Source organism: Neodiprion fabricii, chromosome 4, assembly GCF_021155785.1.
Source record: "Neodiprion fabricii isolate iyNeoFabr1 chromosome 4, iyNeoFabr1.1, whole genome shotgun sequence".
Lineage (NCBI taxonomy): Eukaryota > Metazoa > Arthropoda > Insecta > Hymenoptera > Diprionidae > Neodiprion > Neodiprion fabricii.
Genome location: NC_060242.1, coordinates 5,129,358 through 5,145,365, shown reverse-complemented (window position 1 = coordinate 5,145,365; position 16,008 = coordinate 5,129,358). Strand labels below are relative to the sequence as shown.

At 37.8% G+C, this 16,008-nt stretch overlaps 1 protein-coding gene across 3 annotated transcripts in view; it reads left to right on the top strand.

Moving 5' to 3' along the window:
* Nucleotides 1–16,008, top strand: part of LOC124180549 (putative polypeptide N-acetylgalactosaminyltransferase 9) — a 191,805-nt gene that overhangs the window by 131,326 nt on the left and 44,471 nt on the right. For all 3 annotated transcript variants that reach the window (XM_046566191.1, XM_046566189.1, XM_046566190.1), the window contains one exon: nt 1,936–2,134. In XM_046566191.1, coding sequence (XP_046422147.1) covers nt 1,936–2,134 — 199 coding nt within the window. The remainder of the gene's footprint in view (nt 1–1,935; nt 2,135–16,008) is intronic.

Here is a 16,008-nt window from a genome sequence, read left to right as displayed (position 1 = left end):
ATTGAAAAGCGTAAATTAGGATGTAGAATTTTCAATTGTTGATGACTTTACAAACATCAGATTACCATCCCATTTTTCGAATATCAAAATCATATCAGTTTTTCCGCATTTCACGAACTTGGGCTAATTTTTATTGTGAATGGATACCCTAGAAATCACATGTCATTGATTTTTGATAACCTTAGTAATTTTCTCTGTAAAATACAACAATGTTCATTCTGCAACGTCTTTCGAAATTTGCGGACACAATTTCTGTACGAAGAAAACATGAGCTGCACTTTGGTGAAATTTCACGAATGATTCATTTTTAGCGTTAAAATAGCGGTGGCAATTGTTCGAAAGTTATTGATAATAGAACTTTTGTATTTGGAAATCGTCCAGGGTTTTTCATTTCTCTGAACGTGAAGATAAATTTTTCTTTATTAAGTTAAACTTGACAAGAATGCAATTCAAATTCAGACCCGATTTCGTCATTTTGATTTCACCTTGAGTCTTTATTATTAGTTGTTGTTGTTTTTTTTTTTTTTTTTTTTTTTAATTTTTGGATTCAATAGGTTTTTTTTTGGCACTGTGCATTTGATTTGTATCGAAAAAAAGTGTGACGGATTTTTCAATTATTTAGCCAAAAAAAAAAACACATGTTTATCTTTGCAACCATAGTTCTGAGCGCGATATTCGAAACAGAATCGCACAAAATTACTGTTAATTGTAACATAATATGTATAACAATTATCTGCGATTGAATTTAACAACATCGTGATAGGATGTTATCTTTTTAAACCGATCGAAGCACCAGATGATTGAAAACGATTTTATTGGTACAACAAACCGATACATAAAAGACCAAAAGGATCGATGCGACATAACCGATGAATCAGCCGAAGCGGGGATCCGATTTACGAAACTCGGGAATTGCGGTAAGTGCGCGTAGCCATCAACGTCATCCTTGTCTCGAGATGAAACGAAGAGGATGTACGGAGTGGAACAGCTGATCTCTCGCAGCCGGATTCAGCGGCAAAAAAAAAAAAAGTTTAAAACTAGTTCAAGCGTGTTCTGACACTGACATCAACGATATAAAACGTGACTCTGGTACTTTTTTCCTCGAATTCGAATTTTTCCCTTCATCTCCGCTACCGTCAAGATCCTTGAGCCTTCGAAGAGGTGATCCTGGCGCCTGTGACGGAGTCCCTGCAGCAGCTTGATCACCCGTCAACCAGAGGATGAAAAAGTCGAATTTGTCACCTGCAATCCACGATCTATATTCCATTGCAAAAGGAAAATACACTCGGGTCGCTTTTATAGCGCTGAAGTCAGTGTCGCCCGCTTTTCAAACATATTCATCATTAATCTTGACGATTCTTATTCTGTTTAAGAATCGGTTACGATCTTTCCCGATCTTGATTGATGTACCGTTTCTGTCAGTGCGAGCAGCGTTTCTTCGTTGGTAACAATTGTGCCAGACTCTTTGTGACTTAACGAAATCCCACGAAACAACAATTTTTACTGACCGTCGAATCTTGTGAGGCTGCTACTGCTATGTTTTCTTTCACGCTTACTGTCTACCACAGCAATTTAATGCCAGTGAATTTCGGAGAAAATAAAAGTAAGTGCGACAGGCAACGGTAGTTTGGAACACCTTTTCAATGTGTCTGAAAGTCTTTCCAGTATACAGACGAAACCGTCATTCGTATGGGAGACGAGACGAGATGAGACGTCGCGTCGTGCGCCGACTTTGAGAGGATGAAATTGACTGCTGACTGACAGGCTGCAGGGAAATAAGCGGAGACCTTCGAAAGGAGCTGACGACAAAGAAGCGCGTCCCGTTTTGTGGGATCCTCGTCTTTTCGTCTTACTTCTTGAGCTGCTCCTCGGTCATTTGATCCTCTCCGAATTTTCAAGGGGTTGAAGATTGTGAAAAATATACCTCTGTTTCAGGTGGCGGTGTCCTCGCCGCTCCAAGAGAACCCGACGCATCGGCACCAGGCGAGATGGGCCGGGCTGTTGTTCTGCCAACGAATCTCACTGTCGAGACGAAGAAACTCGTCGATGACGGCTGGCTCAACAACGCCTTCAACCAGTACGCGAGTGACCTGATATCCGTGCATCGAACCCTCCCCGATCCCAGGGACCAGTGGTGAGTGATAATTTTTGCCTAATTTCATAACGACTCAGGGACGAATTGGTCCTGATGAAAAGCTAAATGAACCCGAGACAATTCGGACAACACACTTTAAGACATCAACGACTTGAGAAATGGATTCATAAATGGGTTGTTGGTTCTGATGAAAAATTAGGAGAAGAAGAGGAACAAAATGTTCAAAAAACCTCCAGCAATGTTGTTTGTCGTAATTATAGTGAGCAACATTTTTACACTACGTGATAGAAATTAATCCGAGATAAATCGAACAACACGCTAAGACATCAACGATTTGAGAAATGGGTTTGTAACTGGAACGTTCGAAATAATTGAACTTTGCTGTATTTAATCCGATTCTAATATGTTTGACTCATTTTTGTCGCTAACTAGATACTCACGAATCGTCTGTAAAACATGTACTATATGAAATGTTACATGACGGTGCATATTTATGACAAAGAAATGTCTTTGTTGACGAACATCTGTTGCAGGTACCGGACTTACACAAACCTATGTACATTCACTCTAGATACCCGTATAGATTTGTAGAATTCCTTTCAGGCGATCTTTGAAGAATCCTATGGTGAATATTAGAAGCTCAAAGCATTACAATTGCTTCAAAAACAACAGTGTTTAATCATTCAAACGTTCTTATTATAAGACCTTTTATCATGTTGTTGATATCTTAGCTTGTGTTAATCGAAATTCATCAGATTTTTATTTCTGTTGCATAGAAGAGATGTTGTTTCGTTCCACTTTACTATCATTGGCATAAATAACATTGATGTAAAGTTTTTGAACCGTTTGTGCCGTGTCTCAAACTTTTGATTCAGACTGCGTTCTCCGTTCGTTCTTAACTGGCCCGTGAAACTTCTCTTTAATCTTTCGTTTCTGTTCTTCTCATCCCGCTTCTACTTTTTTCTCCTCGTCCTTGCCCCTCTTCTCTTTCTTCGTTAACTAGACAACCAGACAACTTCTCTGAATTCCCCCTGCGCATCTGCAGGATTCTTTACTGTGCACTGTTTCAAGTTGGACTTCGGATGCACTGATCACCGATGCATAAGCTACACTTCCACACAACTTTGATGGTAATTTAAACTTATGTTTGACTTTGACAAGCGACTACTCGTTTTAAGTTTGTGCCACGGATGCAATCGCGATGCACGAATCCTGGAAGATCAGTGATTTACACTCATGAATGAAGTATCTCTTCAGTACTGCGAAACATATATAATTCACGTTCAAAAAGTATTGTTACGCCTTGAGCTGTCTTATTTATTTTAATCTAACGATTATCTCTGTTTTACCCAATGATTGACCCTGATTTACCTAGCGATTAATCCTGTTTTACCCAGCGAATACAAATCGTCGGACATGAAATCATGCCAAATTTTCGAAACAACTCAGCTCCCCGACCCTTGATCTCGAAACGCTCAAGCTGAGCGTAAATTCGTCTCCGAAATTATCATCGTATGATTACACGAAAGTAAACAAGAATTATGCGACGTCGTGGATCTCAGGAAACGACTTGTGTAAGCGGGGGTTGGGTCAAGGCGGAATATCCGCCCCTCTGCCTCCCCTGCAAGAATTATATCACGGTCTGTTTGCGCGGCCGATGTTGCCCGCCCGGATGGGTATACCAAGGTACTGCTCTATCTCCCGGGCCCAAAGTTCCTCCGCAAACTCGCCTATATCTGCCCACTTGACTTAAATCGCCTCATCTCAAGGGATTATCATAATTTCGCTCAACCAAACTCATCGCGTTTTTCATCCCCTTGGGTTCGGGGGTAAAAATGTCAAGAGATGAAAAAATGGAATGGAAATGGAGGGTCACGGTATTGAATTTTCAAACACGCTAAAATCTATTTTATCAGCCTCCGTTTGGGTATAATTTTCGTCCTCGAGAATTTACTGAATTTGGATGATTATTTCTAGCAATAATTATTTCACCTACTTATTTAAGCATAACGTGCCTGCAACAGGCTGTGATAATTCGCTATTTTATGTACGTAGCATAATTTTGCTGCATACCGTTGCAACGAAACGTTATAAAAAAAAAAAAAAAAAACTAAACGAAGCGATCGAGTTTGGTGTGTCTTTTTTTCCGCTTTCTTAGCCACTTTCTTTCTCCCTCCTTTCGTTTTTGGTTTTTGCCCCTTGTTTTTCTTTTTTTTTGTTTATTTTATTTTATTTTATTCTCACATCCCGGGCAAGATAACGACGTCGACGCTTAGGAAAAGCACCCCTTTACCACTCGCGGTCTTTCCTCCTCGGTATATTTAATCCCGCACTCCATTCCAGCGAAGCCTAAAGAGAAAAGGAAGGACAAGAAAGATAAGAAGATGAAAAAAATAAAATAAAAATGCAGACGCAAAGAATACGCAAAAAAGGAACACGTCAATACACCGAAGTAAAAGGAGCAAAATATAAACGGCGGGGGGGGGGGGGGGGGGGTGGGATTTTCCTGAGCTCAGTTCGCGTAATTGGGTTTCGGGCTTCGGCCGTTTATGTATATTGCAAATTTATTTAGGATCAAACAAACGGACGTGAAATCGCCCAGCTCGAACCGTACACTCACCCCCGTACACAAAATCGCCTTTACCCGCTTTACAAATATTTCCCCATTTTACGAAGCGCCAAATTTTACCGCGCAACCGTGCCAGAGTTTTAGGGGTTTGAAAAAAAAACGACAAATATATCTATAAAACACGTACGTATATACGTGTATATAATACGTATACGTGTACGTTATACGGCATCGAAATTTCACCCAGAAATGGAACCGCGCCCTCGCACAAATGTAAGTGCCATTTTCTTTTACTGCGAATGGCTCTGCTCGAATATTACACGTGTGGGTGTGTAAGACATACATATATATGTATATATATAATATATATAATATATATATATATGTATGTATACAGGTTGGAGGTAAACGTAACCTGGTGTACAATTGTACATTACCCTTAATAAAACCCATCGGCTCTCTCTATTCCTTTACAGCGTTTGTTTCTCACCGCGTACATATACGTACATGGATAGATATAAACAATTTGGGCAGATTATGACTGTGATACTTTTCCGTTTATTATTATCATCATTGTTATTGTTGCAATACTCTCACCGCGTGAGTTCCGATCGATGTTTAAAATTAACCCATACCCTTTATCTTACGCTAAAGTGTAGAATTTTGATTTTCGTTTTACACGATTTTCTCGATATTATACTGCATGTTAAATAATTGTCGAGCACACGAAATTGAGGTAAAATTTTGCGACAAAGCGATTGCTGCTATTTATTTTGTAGAATTATACTTCTTGTAATAAAAATAAATAAATGAATCAACTTCTGTGAAACATGTCGAAAGCATCTGAAAATCTTGAAAGAAAGTTTTTCTTCACTAAAATAAAGGCATTCTGTGTCTATATTTTCATTTCAAAGTAAACGACTAATTCTGCTTTACATTCATAATAAATGCTTATGAACATACACCCGTTAAACTCCCGTGAAGTAAAAAAGTTGTCCACGTCATGGATATCCTACGATAACCACGAACTTTTTAACTCCAACACTGCAGTGTAATGTACAATACAGACTTGTGTTTCAATTCTTCGCTTTTCCTTTCGTTTCACTCGCTTTTGAACCGTTGAAAAGGTGGGACGAAGAAAAGTCATCGCCGTACGCATGGAGAATGGTTATGTTGTGCAGGGGTTTGGGGGTTAATTTATATGGGTTATAAAAAAAGGTCGTCACGGGTTGTCGAGCTTGTGGGACGCGGTGATGATAATTAGGTACGGTTATGGCGTTTGCAATCCTCTCGCAAGCTACGGGGTGAAAAAAAAAATAAATTATCATTACACAATTGCAGTGCCGCCGTTGCACAGGTGTCGAAACGCAGCTCGGCCCCCGTCCTCTAACCCCTTTTTTAACGTGCAATTAAATTTCTCATCATACTTAATTCTACCCACCCTCGCCTTCTTTATTCTACGCGTATAAACGCGTAACAAACATACGTACAGATAATAGACCCTTGAACGCCCGTCGTTACGGTTTTTCAACCGAAAATTGTTGCCGTATAAAAAATGAATTATAGGTTACACTTTTATATGTATAATAGAGCTCTCCTGATTTTCTGTCATTTTTTATCGTGAAAATTGTTTTCTTCAGTTGTAAATAACGACTTGTTTATTTTTTATGACGTGCTTGCTCACTTTTCAAATAGTCTCCAAACCTGTTCCCGAACGCGATATTTTTTTTTTTTTCTTTTTATTTCCATTTACAATGATCGTATAGATTCAGCGACTGCAAAAAAAACTTCTCCGTCACAGCATCAAAAATTTATTATCAAATTTGCCTACTGCTACTGATGATACGTTAATCCTTACACTGAGAAAAATTTCATTTGTTACAGTAACTAGAAAAATTCAGTAAAACAGGTATCGTTAACAAAACTGTTTGAATATCGTTGGAATTACGAATAACGAGGTACGCGTCACCATTTTGCGCTATTTTCGATCCTTTTTTAGTAATTGCAACGCAAAATCAGTTTGTCAGGTTTACTCTACTCTTTTAGTTAAATAAAGCTTCAACATCAATTTGTTGTCGCACAAGCATTAAATTTTCGCAACAGTTGCAAGAAAATATAGCAACAGTGATCGTAACGAGAATGAATAGTAACGGATACCAGACTTTCCGGTAACGGCTATAAAACTAATTTTCATTTTCTACCTAGAACAATATTTTTCGACTGTGATAAAAAATGAAAATAGTTAAGGACTAACCTAAGGTAAGGGGTAACCGGAACTAAAAATTTCTCACAGTGTGGATTCGTTACAAGTAGAAATTATCAGAGCTGTAACATAATTAGCTGTGCATTGTTTTTCCCTGCAGAGGTCATAAAATATTTTGTTATCCTGATGAAACGACCCTCTCGTAATATCGAATAAAAACATTTTGACACGACACGCGCAGAGCAGAGATCGGACAGGGATTGACACGATACACACGCAGGGGAAATCTAGTCGTAGGTTAACGTACAGATAAACTCTAAAATGAGGGGTGGAAGTATAACCTTTCAGACGTGACATGACCAAACAGTCTCCTTCAAAAAATAACAAATTCTCTTTCAATTATCCCAAGAAACCGCGGCAATCCGAGGACGCTCGAAAGAGCTTTACTCAAGTACAAGCTGTAGAAAAGGCTCAAAAACTGTAGCAAAATGAAACATGGGTAAAATCCAAACTTTTTGATCGATTAACGAAATCATGTTTTTCTTTTTTTCGAAAGTAGAAACGCGAATCTTTGATTTCTCGTTTGAAAATTTCTGAATAATTGCAAAATTTCTGTTAGATGCCAGAATTAATCTTTGAATCACAATTTCAGAAGAAAAATTATGCTGAACATTCTTGAATGTTAATTTTTTTCAGTCTTCCAACGAAGGTTTTTCAAAACCTGTTTTTCAAGAGCGTGTATCTCAGCAGCGAATAAGATTTATCAAATTTTTCAAACGCTACGCGAATGATTCATTCTTCTAGTTTCAAGCAAGATAAAGTTTTACGAATTTTATTCACGTTTCAAATCTGTATATCCATATGTATATATATATATATATATATATATATACATATACAGACACAGTCTGAGGTAGATTAGAAAAGCGGAGGAAAAAAATAAGGGTGACATGAGGGGGTTGGAGCTGGTAGGGGGGAGAGTGTAAAAAATATCTTTATATCAGACTCATATCCAATTACAATGTACGTTGGTATATACACATTGTTTGCGTGTATAAGGCAGTCCGCCAGGGGCGTACGTATTGTATACGTACATATATGTATAACACGTAGGGCGACTCGTAATTTACGAGCAAATCTTATAAACTGAAATTCTTACGTGCAGATGGTATAGGTATCGTATACAACACGGGAGTCTGTGTATAAGATACTCCATACCGGGAGAATATACGGGGTTTTTTTTCTCTTCTGCAGCTTTGTAGAGTTTGTTATTTTTTTTTTTTTTCTCTTTCTGTTTCACATTTCTTCTCTGGCTCCTTCTTTTTTTCTTCGCCAAAATTATACAGGCACGAAGTTGCGCCTGTACGTACAGACCGTTCCTTCTTACCATCCAACCGGAGTTCACGCGTGAAACCGCCCAGCCCTGGTAACTTGGATGTATGGCAGAAACAGCGCGAAAGGAGGGAGGGAAGGAGGGAGGGAGGGAGGGAGAGGAGGAGAGAAGGGGATGGTCGTTTTCTCAAGGAAAAATATGCTTTCCAGCTGGCAATAAATTCGCACAACTTTTCGGCACCACCTCCACTCGCACCCCTTCCACCCTCTTCGTGGCAAAGCCTCAACGCCGAAAGCGCTCTCTCTCTCTCTCTCCTCCCCCCCCCACCACCATTTTTCTCACTTTTTCTCTTGTAATAATACACCCACCGGCCATCATTGTTATACGTCAGAATTATAACTATAATGTAAGCATGAATATTAATTATTTCGCAATTTGCATGATATTCAACAACATCGGAGATTCGTGAAAGGGAATTGAAAATCACAGAGAGAGAGAGAGAGAGAGAGAGAGAGATAGTAAAAAAGTCAAATCGAGAAAAAAAATTTTCAACCTTATACTTCCATTCGATGGCGTGTTTTCATTTTATCCTACGATCTCATTGCCGGTAAATCGTCGGATGATATTTTGAAAAATATCATCACTCTTTCATGGGTCTGAATTAAAAATAACGCAGCACCGTGTACGGGAAATGAATGTAAAATGTCGTCCGAATTTTTTTTTTTTTTTTTCTTTTTACTTCCCTTTGTTTTTTCACCCCTCACCGTTCTTAAGAATGAAATCGACATTCTTCTTGCTTTAATTCAAAATTACAGGGGTAAAAAAGGTGGTTGATTAATTTTCTTGATAACAGCGGCTTACACAGGGATTTCGTTTCCCGGGTTTTAGTTTTATATTATACGGGGAACCGCATAACTGCGGAAAAGGCGATGTTATATGGGTTATATTACGTAGCATAGGTACGGCATTAAAGAACCCCGAATTGAATTCAACCCCCCCCCCCTCTGTAATCCTCCGATCGTGAGCGTAACGATCGAACAATAAAGTGTCGTAAAACTGTAACGCGGCGTTGAGTAAAACGCAAGTTAGTCTTCTTCTACACCTCGAGTAGGTACATATGTATATACACATATATATATATATATATAGAATAAACCTCAGTCTTGGAATATAAAATTGGTTAAAGTCACGCGAGGTTGCAGCTTGCCGCATATAAAACTGACCCGCTTTGAACGGCCCGGTGCCTCGCAGCTTTTTTGTACATCCCCAAAACGCGGACAAAAAGGAAAAAAACAAAAAAAAAATCGAGCGGTACAAAATTTACAGAAATGAAGAAGAAGGAAAAAAAAACAGGGAATTTCTATTTTTTTTTTTTTTTTGTATTTATTTATTCATTTTATTTATTCATTTATTTATTTTCTTACTCGTTATATTTTGCATGCATTTTGCACGGACTTTGATCTAATTTTGTACAGCTTTGAAAGGAGGGAGCAAAAATTTTTTGGCAAATATTTACACGAACGTTTTTTTATCGTTCGTAATATCGCCGCCGATCAAAGTCACGCGTATTTCCTGCCTAAAGTCTGCCCTCTATAATGATCCCATTTATGTTTGATCGCTAAATTTGTACGAATACAAATTTTTTCATAGAAGCAAAAAAAAAAAAAAAAAATACCACGACGGATATTTGGAACCTCACGTTCAATTTTGCAAAATTTGACACAGTCCTGCATCGTGAATTATAAACGTGAACTCAAATGTCCTTTGAAATTGTTTCAATGTTATCACAACAAAAAAAAAATTGATAATAAAATACAATCGATTTGTTCTGTTTCACGGTACGATGTATGATTTTATTTAGCGTTAAAATTATTGATATAAAATATTTTTTCCCCAAGTCAGTAAAACAGACCCCTTTTTTCAATAGTCTATTTAATACTTTCATTTATCGATCATAATCAACATCGATGCAATGTTGTAAAAAGATGAATGTTTGACGATTCCATTATGATGAAATACGAAAATACTTTGGTAACTTTTCGATAGAAAATAATATTCCAAATGAAACAAGACACAGCGAAGTCGGATCGAACGAATATAGGCACAGTGAGTTTTTTTTTTTTTTTTTTGCAAATGTTTTATTTAAACTTCCAGCATTATTTATTTTCCTATTTTTAAAGAGATCTTCGCAGCTTACGATTACGATAATTCTACGAATACTCAACGCACGTGTACCTTGTAATAAAATTAATAACGAATACCAATTTTCGAACAACCAACCTCCCATAAAATGATCGATCGGTAAAATTAAATATCACCTGCACTTTGCTCGTATCGGATATTCCGTTTTTTACGCGCACATTTTTCACGCCGTGATCTTCGCATTATAATCGGTAATTCTCTGAGATTCACCTGTAAATACAAGCGGCTTTGGACTGGCCATTGCCAACTGGCAGGTTCCAAAACAATAATATCCAATTCGATTTTCGAACGATGAATTCAGATTCGTGATTTTATTTTTAATTTTTTAATTTTTACTTTAACGCCTTCGAATACCATGTTATATGAAAATGAGACGATTTTTTTTTTAATTTTGTATGTACCACTGTTATGGATTCACCGTCACAAAGTTTAGAAGTCAGACCTTGGATTCGTTGCCAGTGACTCAATAAACCTCCGTCCATCAATTTTTATCAAAGTCGGAATATCTTTAGACTTTTTTCCACCATATTGGAACCCAACAAACCGACGAGTTTCAATTTTCATCAAAATCCAAACGCTTTTAGTTTTTTTTTTTTTTTTTTCAACTGAATAGCGAAACCTCAACTATCCATTTTCCGGGTGATTACAATAATTTTTTCCTTTGGAAACCTACAATTTTTTTTTTTATTTCGAACACAAAACACTGCAAAAGAACGAAGAATTTTCTTCTTCAATCATTATCATCATCATCATCATCGCCGTTATTATTATTATTGTTCTCGCACACGTGCAGGGGTGATTAAAAAAAAAAGAAATAAAGAAAAATCCAGGAATCTTTCGAAACCACGATGCGTGTACACTGTTGCTCACAGAAATTAAGCAGCTGATACGCGGAAGCTTCGGAGGCTCCGATAGTTCAACTATTCGGCAAAGTTTCACGGATTAATAAACCATCAACGCTTGTACTACGTGTACCTATAATCTGGCCGCTAAGCTTTAACCCGAAGTATTCACCGCCACGCGGTGGAAAATTCTCAAGACACTTGCACCCTTACAGCCTCTATTATTCTCCAGAGTGCAGTTTGGCTTACCGAAAGTTTCTTCGCCCCAAGCAGACGTCGACGACAAAGTCTCGAACCTTTATACAAAATTTCATCGCCATATTATTATCGTCATACGGTTCTACGAGTAAACACAACCTTGCAAAACTTTTTCCAAGTCAACCTTTCGGCGGGCCATTTTCCCAATATTTATTTTTATATCACCGACGTTTTTTTTTTTCAATTTTTTTCACCTTCCTTCTTCTTTTTTCCTTAACGCAAACAGTAGTTCGATCGTTTGAATTAAAGAATTTTAACTTTGGATCGAGTGTCAAACTTTTATTTGACTAGCAATATTCGACCTCTGTTTCCGAAGTAAAATTGATAGGGTGTTATTTTGTTCGTGTTGTTCACCTGTTATAATATATAAGGCATTCCACGCTGTTTCTAATCGAAAAAGTTATTGAATAAACGCTGATCCACTTGGTAATTTGGAATTTTTTTTTTTTTTTTGTTTCTCTCAGTTTTCGGAATTTCGGCCAACTGTATTTTCGTTTTGAAAAATTACCGGTAAATCAAATTCGATTTACAAGATCTGAAAAAATATCCGAGTGACTTTTACATTGAAACAACAAGATGAAATATGCCTCGTGTAATATAATATAATGCCTCGTGATAAAAAAAAAAAAAAAACTTACCGAATGGTTATTCCGTGACGGGATTGGAGAACAATCTTTGTTAATGAACGGCAATATAACGTGCAGATTAACAAAAGTATATGTATAATTTTAAGTTTCACTCAAGACGGAACATTTACGTGTCTCTTGGAGCTGAAAGACAGCGCTCTTAACTTCCGTAACAAGTTGAACCGCGCAGGGCTAAATTAGGCAGACCCCACTTACTCTCTCGGCGGACGGGATATAAATCGCGATAACGACCTATTATATTCTCATTAACTCTTATGATGGCCCAAAGCTCGTTATCGAGTATTTATCTCGCCCCAAGAAGCCTGCGCGCCGCACCCCGAACCGAATTTATATTACCGCTCAAAGTCGAATTCAGTTCTTCGCGATGTCGACGTAACGATGCGATTTGAGAAAAAATTGTCTTTCGCGATTTTACGATTGTCTGAAAATTTTTAAACCGCGTTAGAAATAAACTTATACTCGTATAAACTTGCAAATTCACCTCTTGTAACGTCGATATAAAGCTGAAAAATTGTGTGCTTTTTTTCAATGCTTATTCTAATCGCGTTAACGTGTAACGGAGTTGAACTTAGCGATCGTTCTGCACAAGATTGTACTAATCACTCGTTGATTCAACTGAATATTAAAATTAAAATCTTATGAAAAGAAACTGTGATTGAAGTGAATAAGGGGAAAATTCAAAAGTTATCAGACTCCGATAATTGTCGTTGAATTATTATTTTATTCTCAGCTAGGTTAAGAGTGAAAAATTTCACTCCTCGCTGTACTTTTGCTCACGTAAAGCAGAATCGCACGCAATTTTCATGACTATTCGGAAGGGCGAGATCGAAGTTCCGAATTTGAAAAGTTTCGAAAGCGCCTAATTCCGAATTATTTGATGGCGAAACTTGAAGTAAAGAAATAAAACTTTTACGAAACGACAAAGTTTCGAATTGCAAGATTCCGAAAATTCAAGTTACGATAAAGCAAGGTTTCGAAAATTACAATATACTCGCACAGCTTAGTTTACTCAACGAGCGGGTGTGAAAAAATTAGAATGACCAGGAGTCCCAGCGTAAAAATACCGAAAATCGAAAACGAAGAAAGATCAAAGTGGTGAAATTTCACCAAGCCAGAAATTCACAGAACTGACAATCTTCGATCGATGAGAATTTCGATATTTCGAATGTTTAAATTTTCTCACTTTTCTGAATATTCGTACGCGCAACATCTTTATTTATTTTAATTTTTTTTTCGATTTCTTTCAACTTTCATCCGTGCGTATCATCTTAAAAATAAATCGCGCAACACCTGTTTCATTATTTCATGTGTAGATTGCGTCAGCAAAATTAAGAAAATTTAAACCGTTGATTATAATTTAGTGTCCGGTTTGACGTTGAATGAGCGTTAATAGAAATTTTTGATGCACGCAACTGGTGTGTGGGTTTTTTCTTTGTTTTTTTTTTGTTTTTTTTTACGTTTACCTACGTCTCGTTTCTTTTTTTTCGCCAAACAATTGTTTCGGCTGTAATGCCGTTTTTAATCGTCACATCCACGTTTGTTCCAACCCTGTTTTACTCCCGTTTTGCATTTTCGTTTTTTTTTTTTTTTTTTTTTTTTATCGCGATGATCCGGATAGCCGGATGGCTGTCAACCGAAGTGTTTCCAAATCCTGGACATATCTACCTCACATTCTCCCTGGAGACGCGGTCGCTAGTAGCCAGCAGATCGTGTCGTATCCAATTACACGGTCTTCCTCGTTCCCCCTATTCGAGATTCTTTCTGGCGTAGCGACACACGAGTGCCACCACCAACATCCGCACACACATGGGTGTTACCTGGAAATCGAAGGGTCGAATACATATATTTTTATACGGGCGATGCTCGGAGCTTTTGACGTCTCTGTCATATCCGGTACATCCGTTATAGACAGCTCAAAATAATCCGCGCGATGCTCAAAGTCAATATCAATTCCTTTCTACGCGACGTGTTCCACTTGTTGGCAAAGATCGGGTATTCTTTAATACCGTAAGATTTTATTATATTGTCGTAAAGTAGGTCGTTGTTAATTAAAGAATATCTGAAATATATTACCTACTCGCTGTTTGTGAAAAAGGAAAAACATTTCGGAGGGGGAAATTTTTATTTGTTGTATCGGTGAATTAACTTTCTGGTTATAAATATGTCAATGAAGAATCTATCGAATAAAAAGAAACTCAAACGCAATTCCGTCCATGATTGAGCAGTTTTTATAATCGTACCGTACAAATGTTGAAATAAAATATAAAATTAGGTGGAAATATTTGAGAAAGGAGAACACAAGTGTAATTTTGATCGGAGAATTGTTGTAAATGATGGAGTTTTTTTTTTCTCCAATATTGACGTTTTGTTTGAATATCAAAAAAAAAAAAATTGCAAACCTTATTAACCAAAATCGATAATATGATCGACCTCCGCCTATAATATAAATCCGTGCGAAAAATCTATCAAGGGGAGTTATAACGACGGGTCAGGAGTGGATTACCAACAGAGAAACTATATATGTACCTACACTCCCTTTTCGCCTTCGTGTGAATTTATTGTTTTTTTTTTTTTTCTTCCGTGTTGGCAGCGGCAGGTATCCGAGGGCAGGAGGTTGAAAATAACGCCTCAGCTATTAGGTGGAGGGTCACTATTTTCACCCCATCAATTCGCGACCTTCCGTTGAGTTGCCCCACCTTAAGCAACCCTTAAATATCGTGTCTTTATTCTCTGCAACGCGCACACTTTTTTTTTATTGTTTTTTTTTTTTAAATTTCTAACGAAAAAGCCGGGAGTTGCCTCAACTCCCTGCAAAAATATATCGCATCTCATCCGAGCCGCTGCGTGCAGGTGGCTAGGTACACGTCTTGCGGGCTAAAAATTATCGTCCTACACCAGCAGCACTGTAACAAATTGTCGGGCACTCGGAGAGTCGAAGAAGAAGAGGAAGAAGAAAAGGAAGAAGAAGAAGAAGTAGAAGAGAAATGATAGAAAAAAAGGGAGACAGTGGTAAAGGCACTTTCTTATTTCCCTGTACTAACAACTGTCTGGGAAAACTTTAACTCCCCTTACTTTTTTGAGGAGCTTTTGAATTCCGTCAAACCCTTCGTGACGATGTAATCTTTTAGAGTACCTAAGCATTGTACGCTGTAAGCCTAACGTGGTTGGAAATATTTTCGGTCTACATGGTGCAGTGAGATTTTCCCCTGCAAATGATCCTTTCGTCGAAATATATTATTTGTAATTAATGACACGACGCCAGTGATACGCGGGACGATTAGATCGTTTTGGAAACGGGAATATTGCGGCCTCTATAAATGGCAAGGCAAAGCCCCCTGCAGTCGTTGATTAATACGAACCGCCTTCTGCGTTTCCGTATCGCCGTACTAACAGGGTTTATTAATCATCGGCAAGATGTATACACCCTACGGTATTAGCCGGACAGAAATCCATTTCTCCAATTTTATCGATCGATATATCGCTGTTTTCATTTCAGATGTTTACCTGCGGTGTGATTCAAGTTGGTAACATTACTGTCAAGATGCATGTTCGGGAAAAATCTTTACCTCGCGCCATTGGAATTTTATGACATTAAGTTAGTCGTACTGAATCAAAGATAGCAATGTTTTTCAAAAGACAATGAATTTCTTCCTAATGTTTCGTGACGTTAACGTTACTTACTCAGCCTCGTTTCCTGCGGTATAAGTCTTACCATTTTTTTTCTATTTTGGTTATCTGTTTCGTGCGAAATTACTACACGTTGAGTCCGCAGCGTAACAAGGACTAGAAAGTACAATTTAATCGAGGTGACGTTTAGCTGATGCAAACATCGGCTGTCAGGCTTGGGAAAAACCGAGGG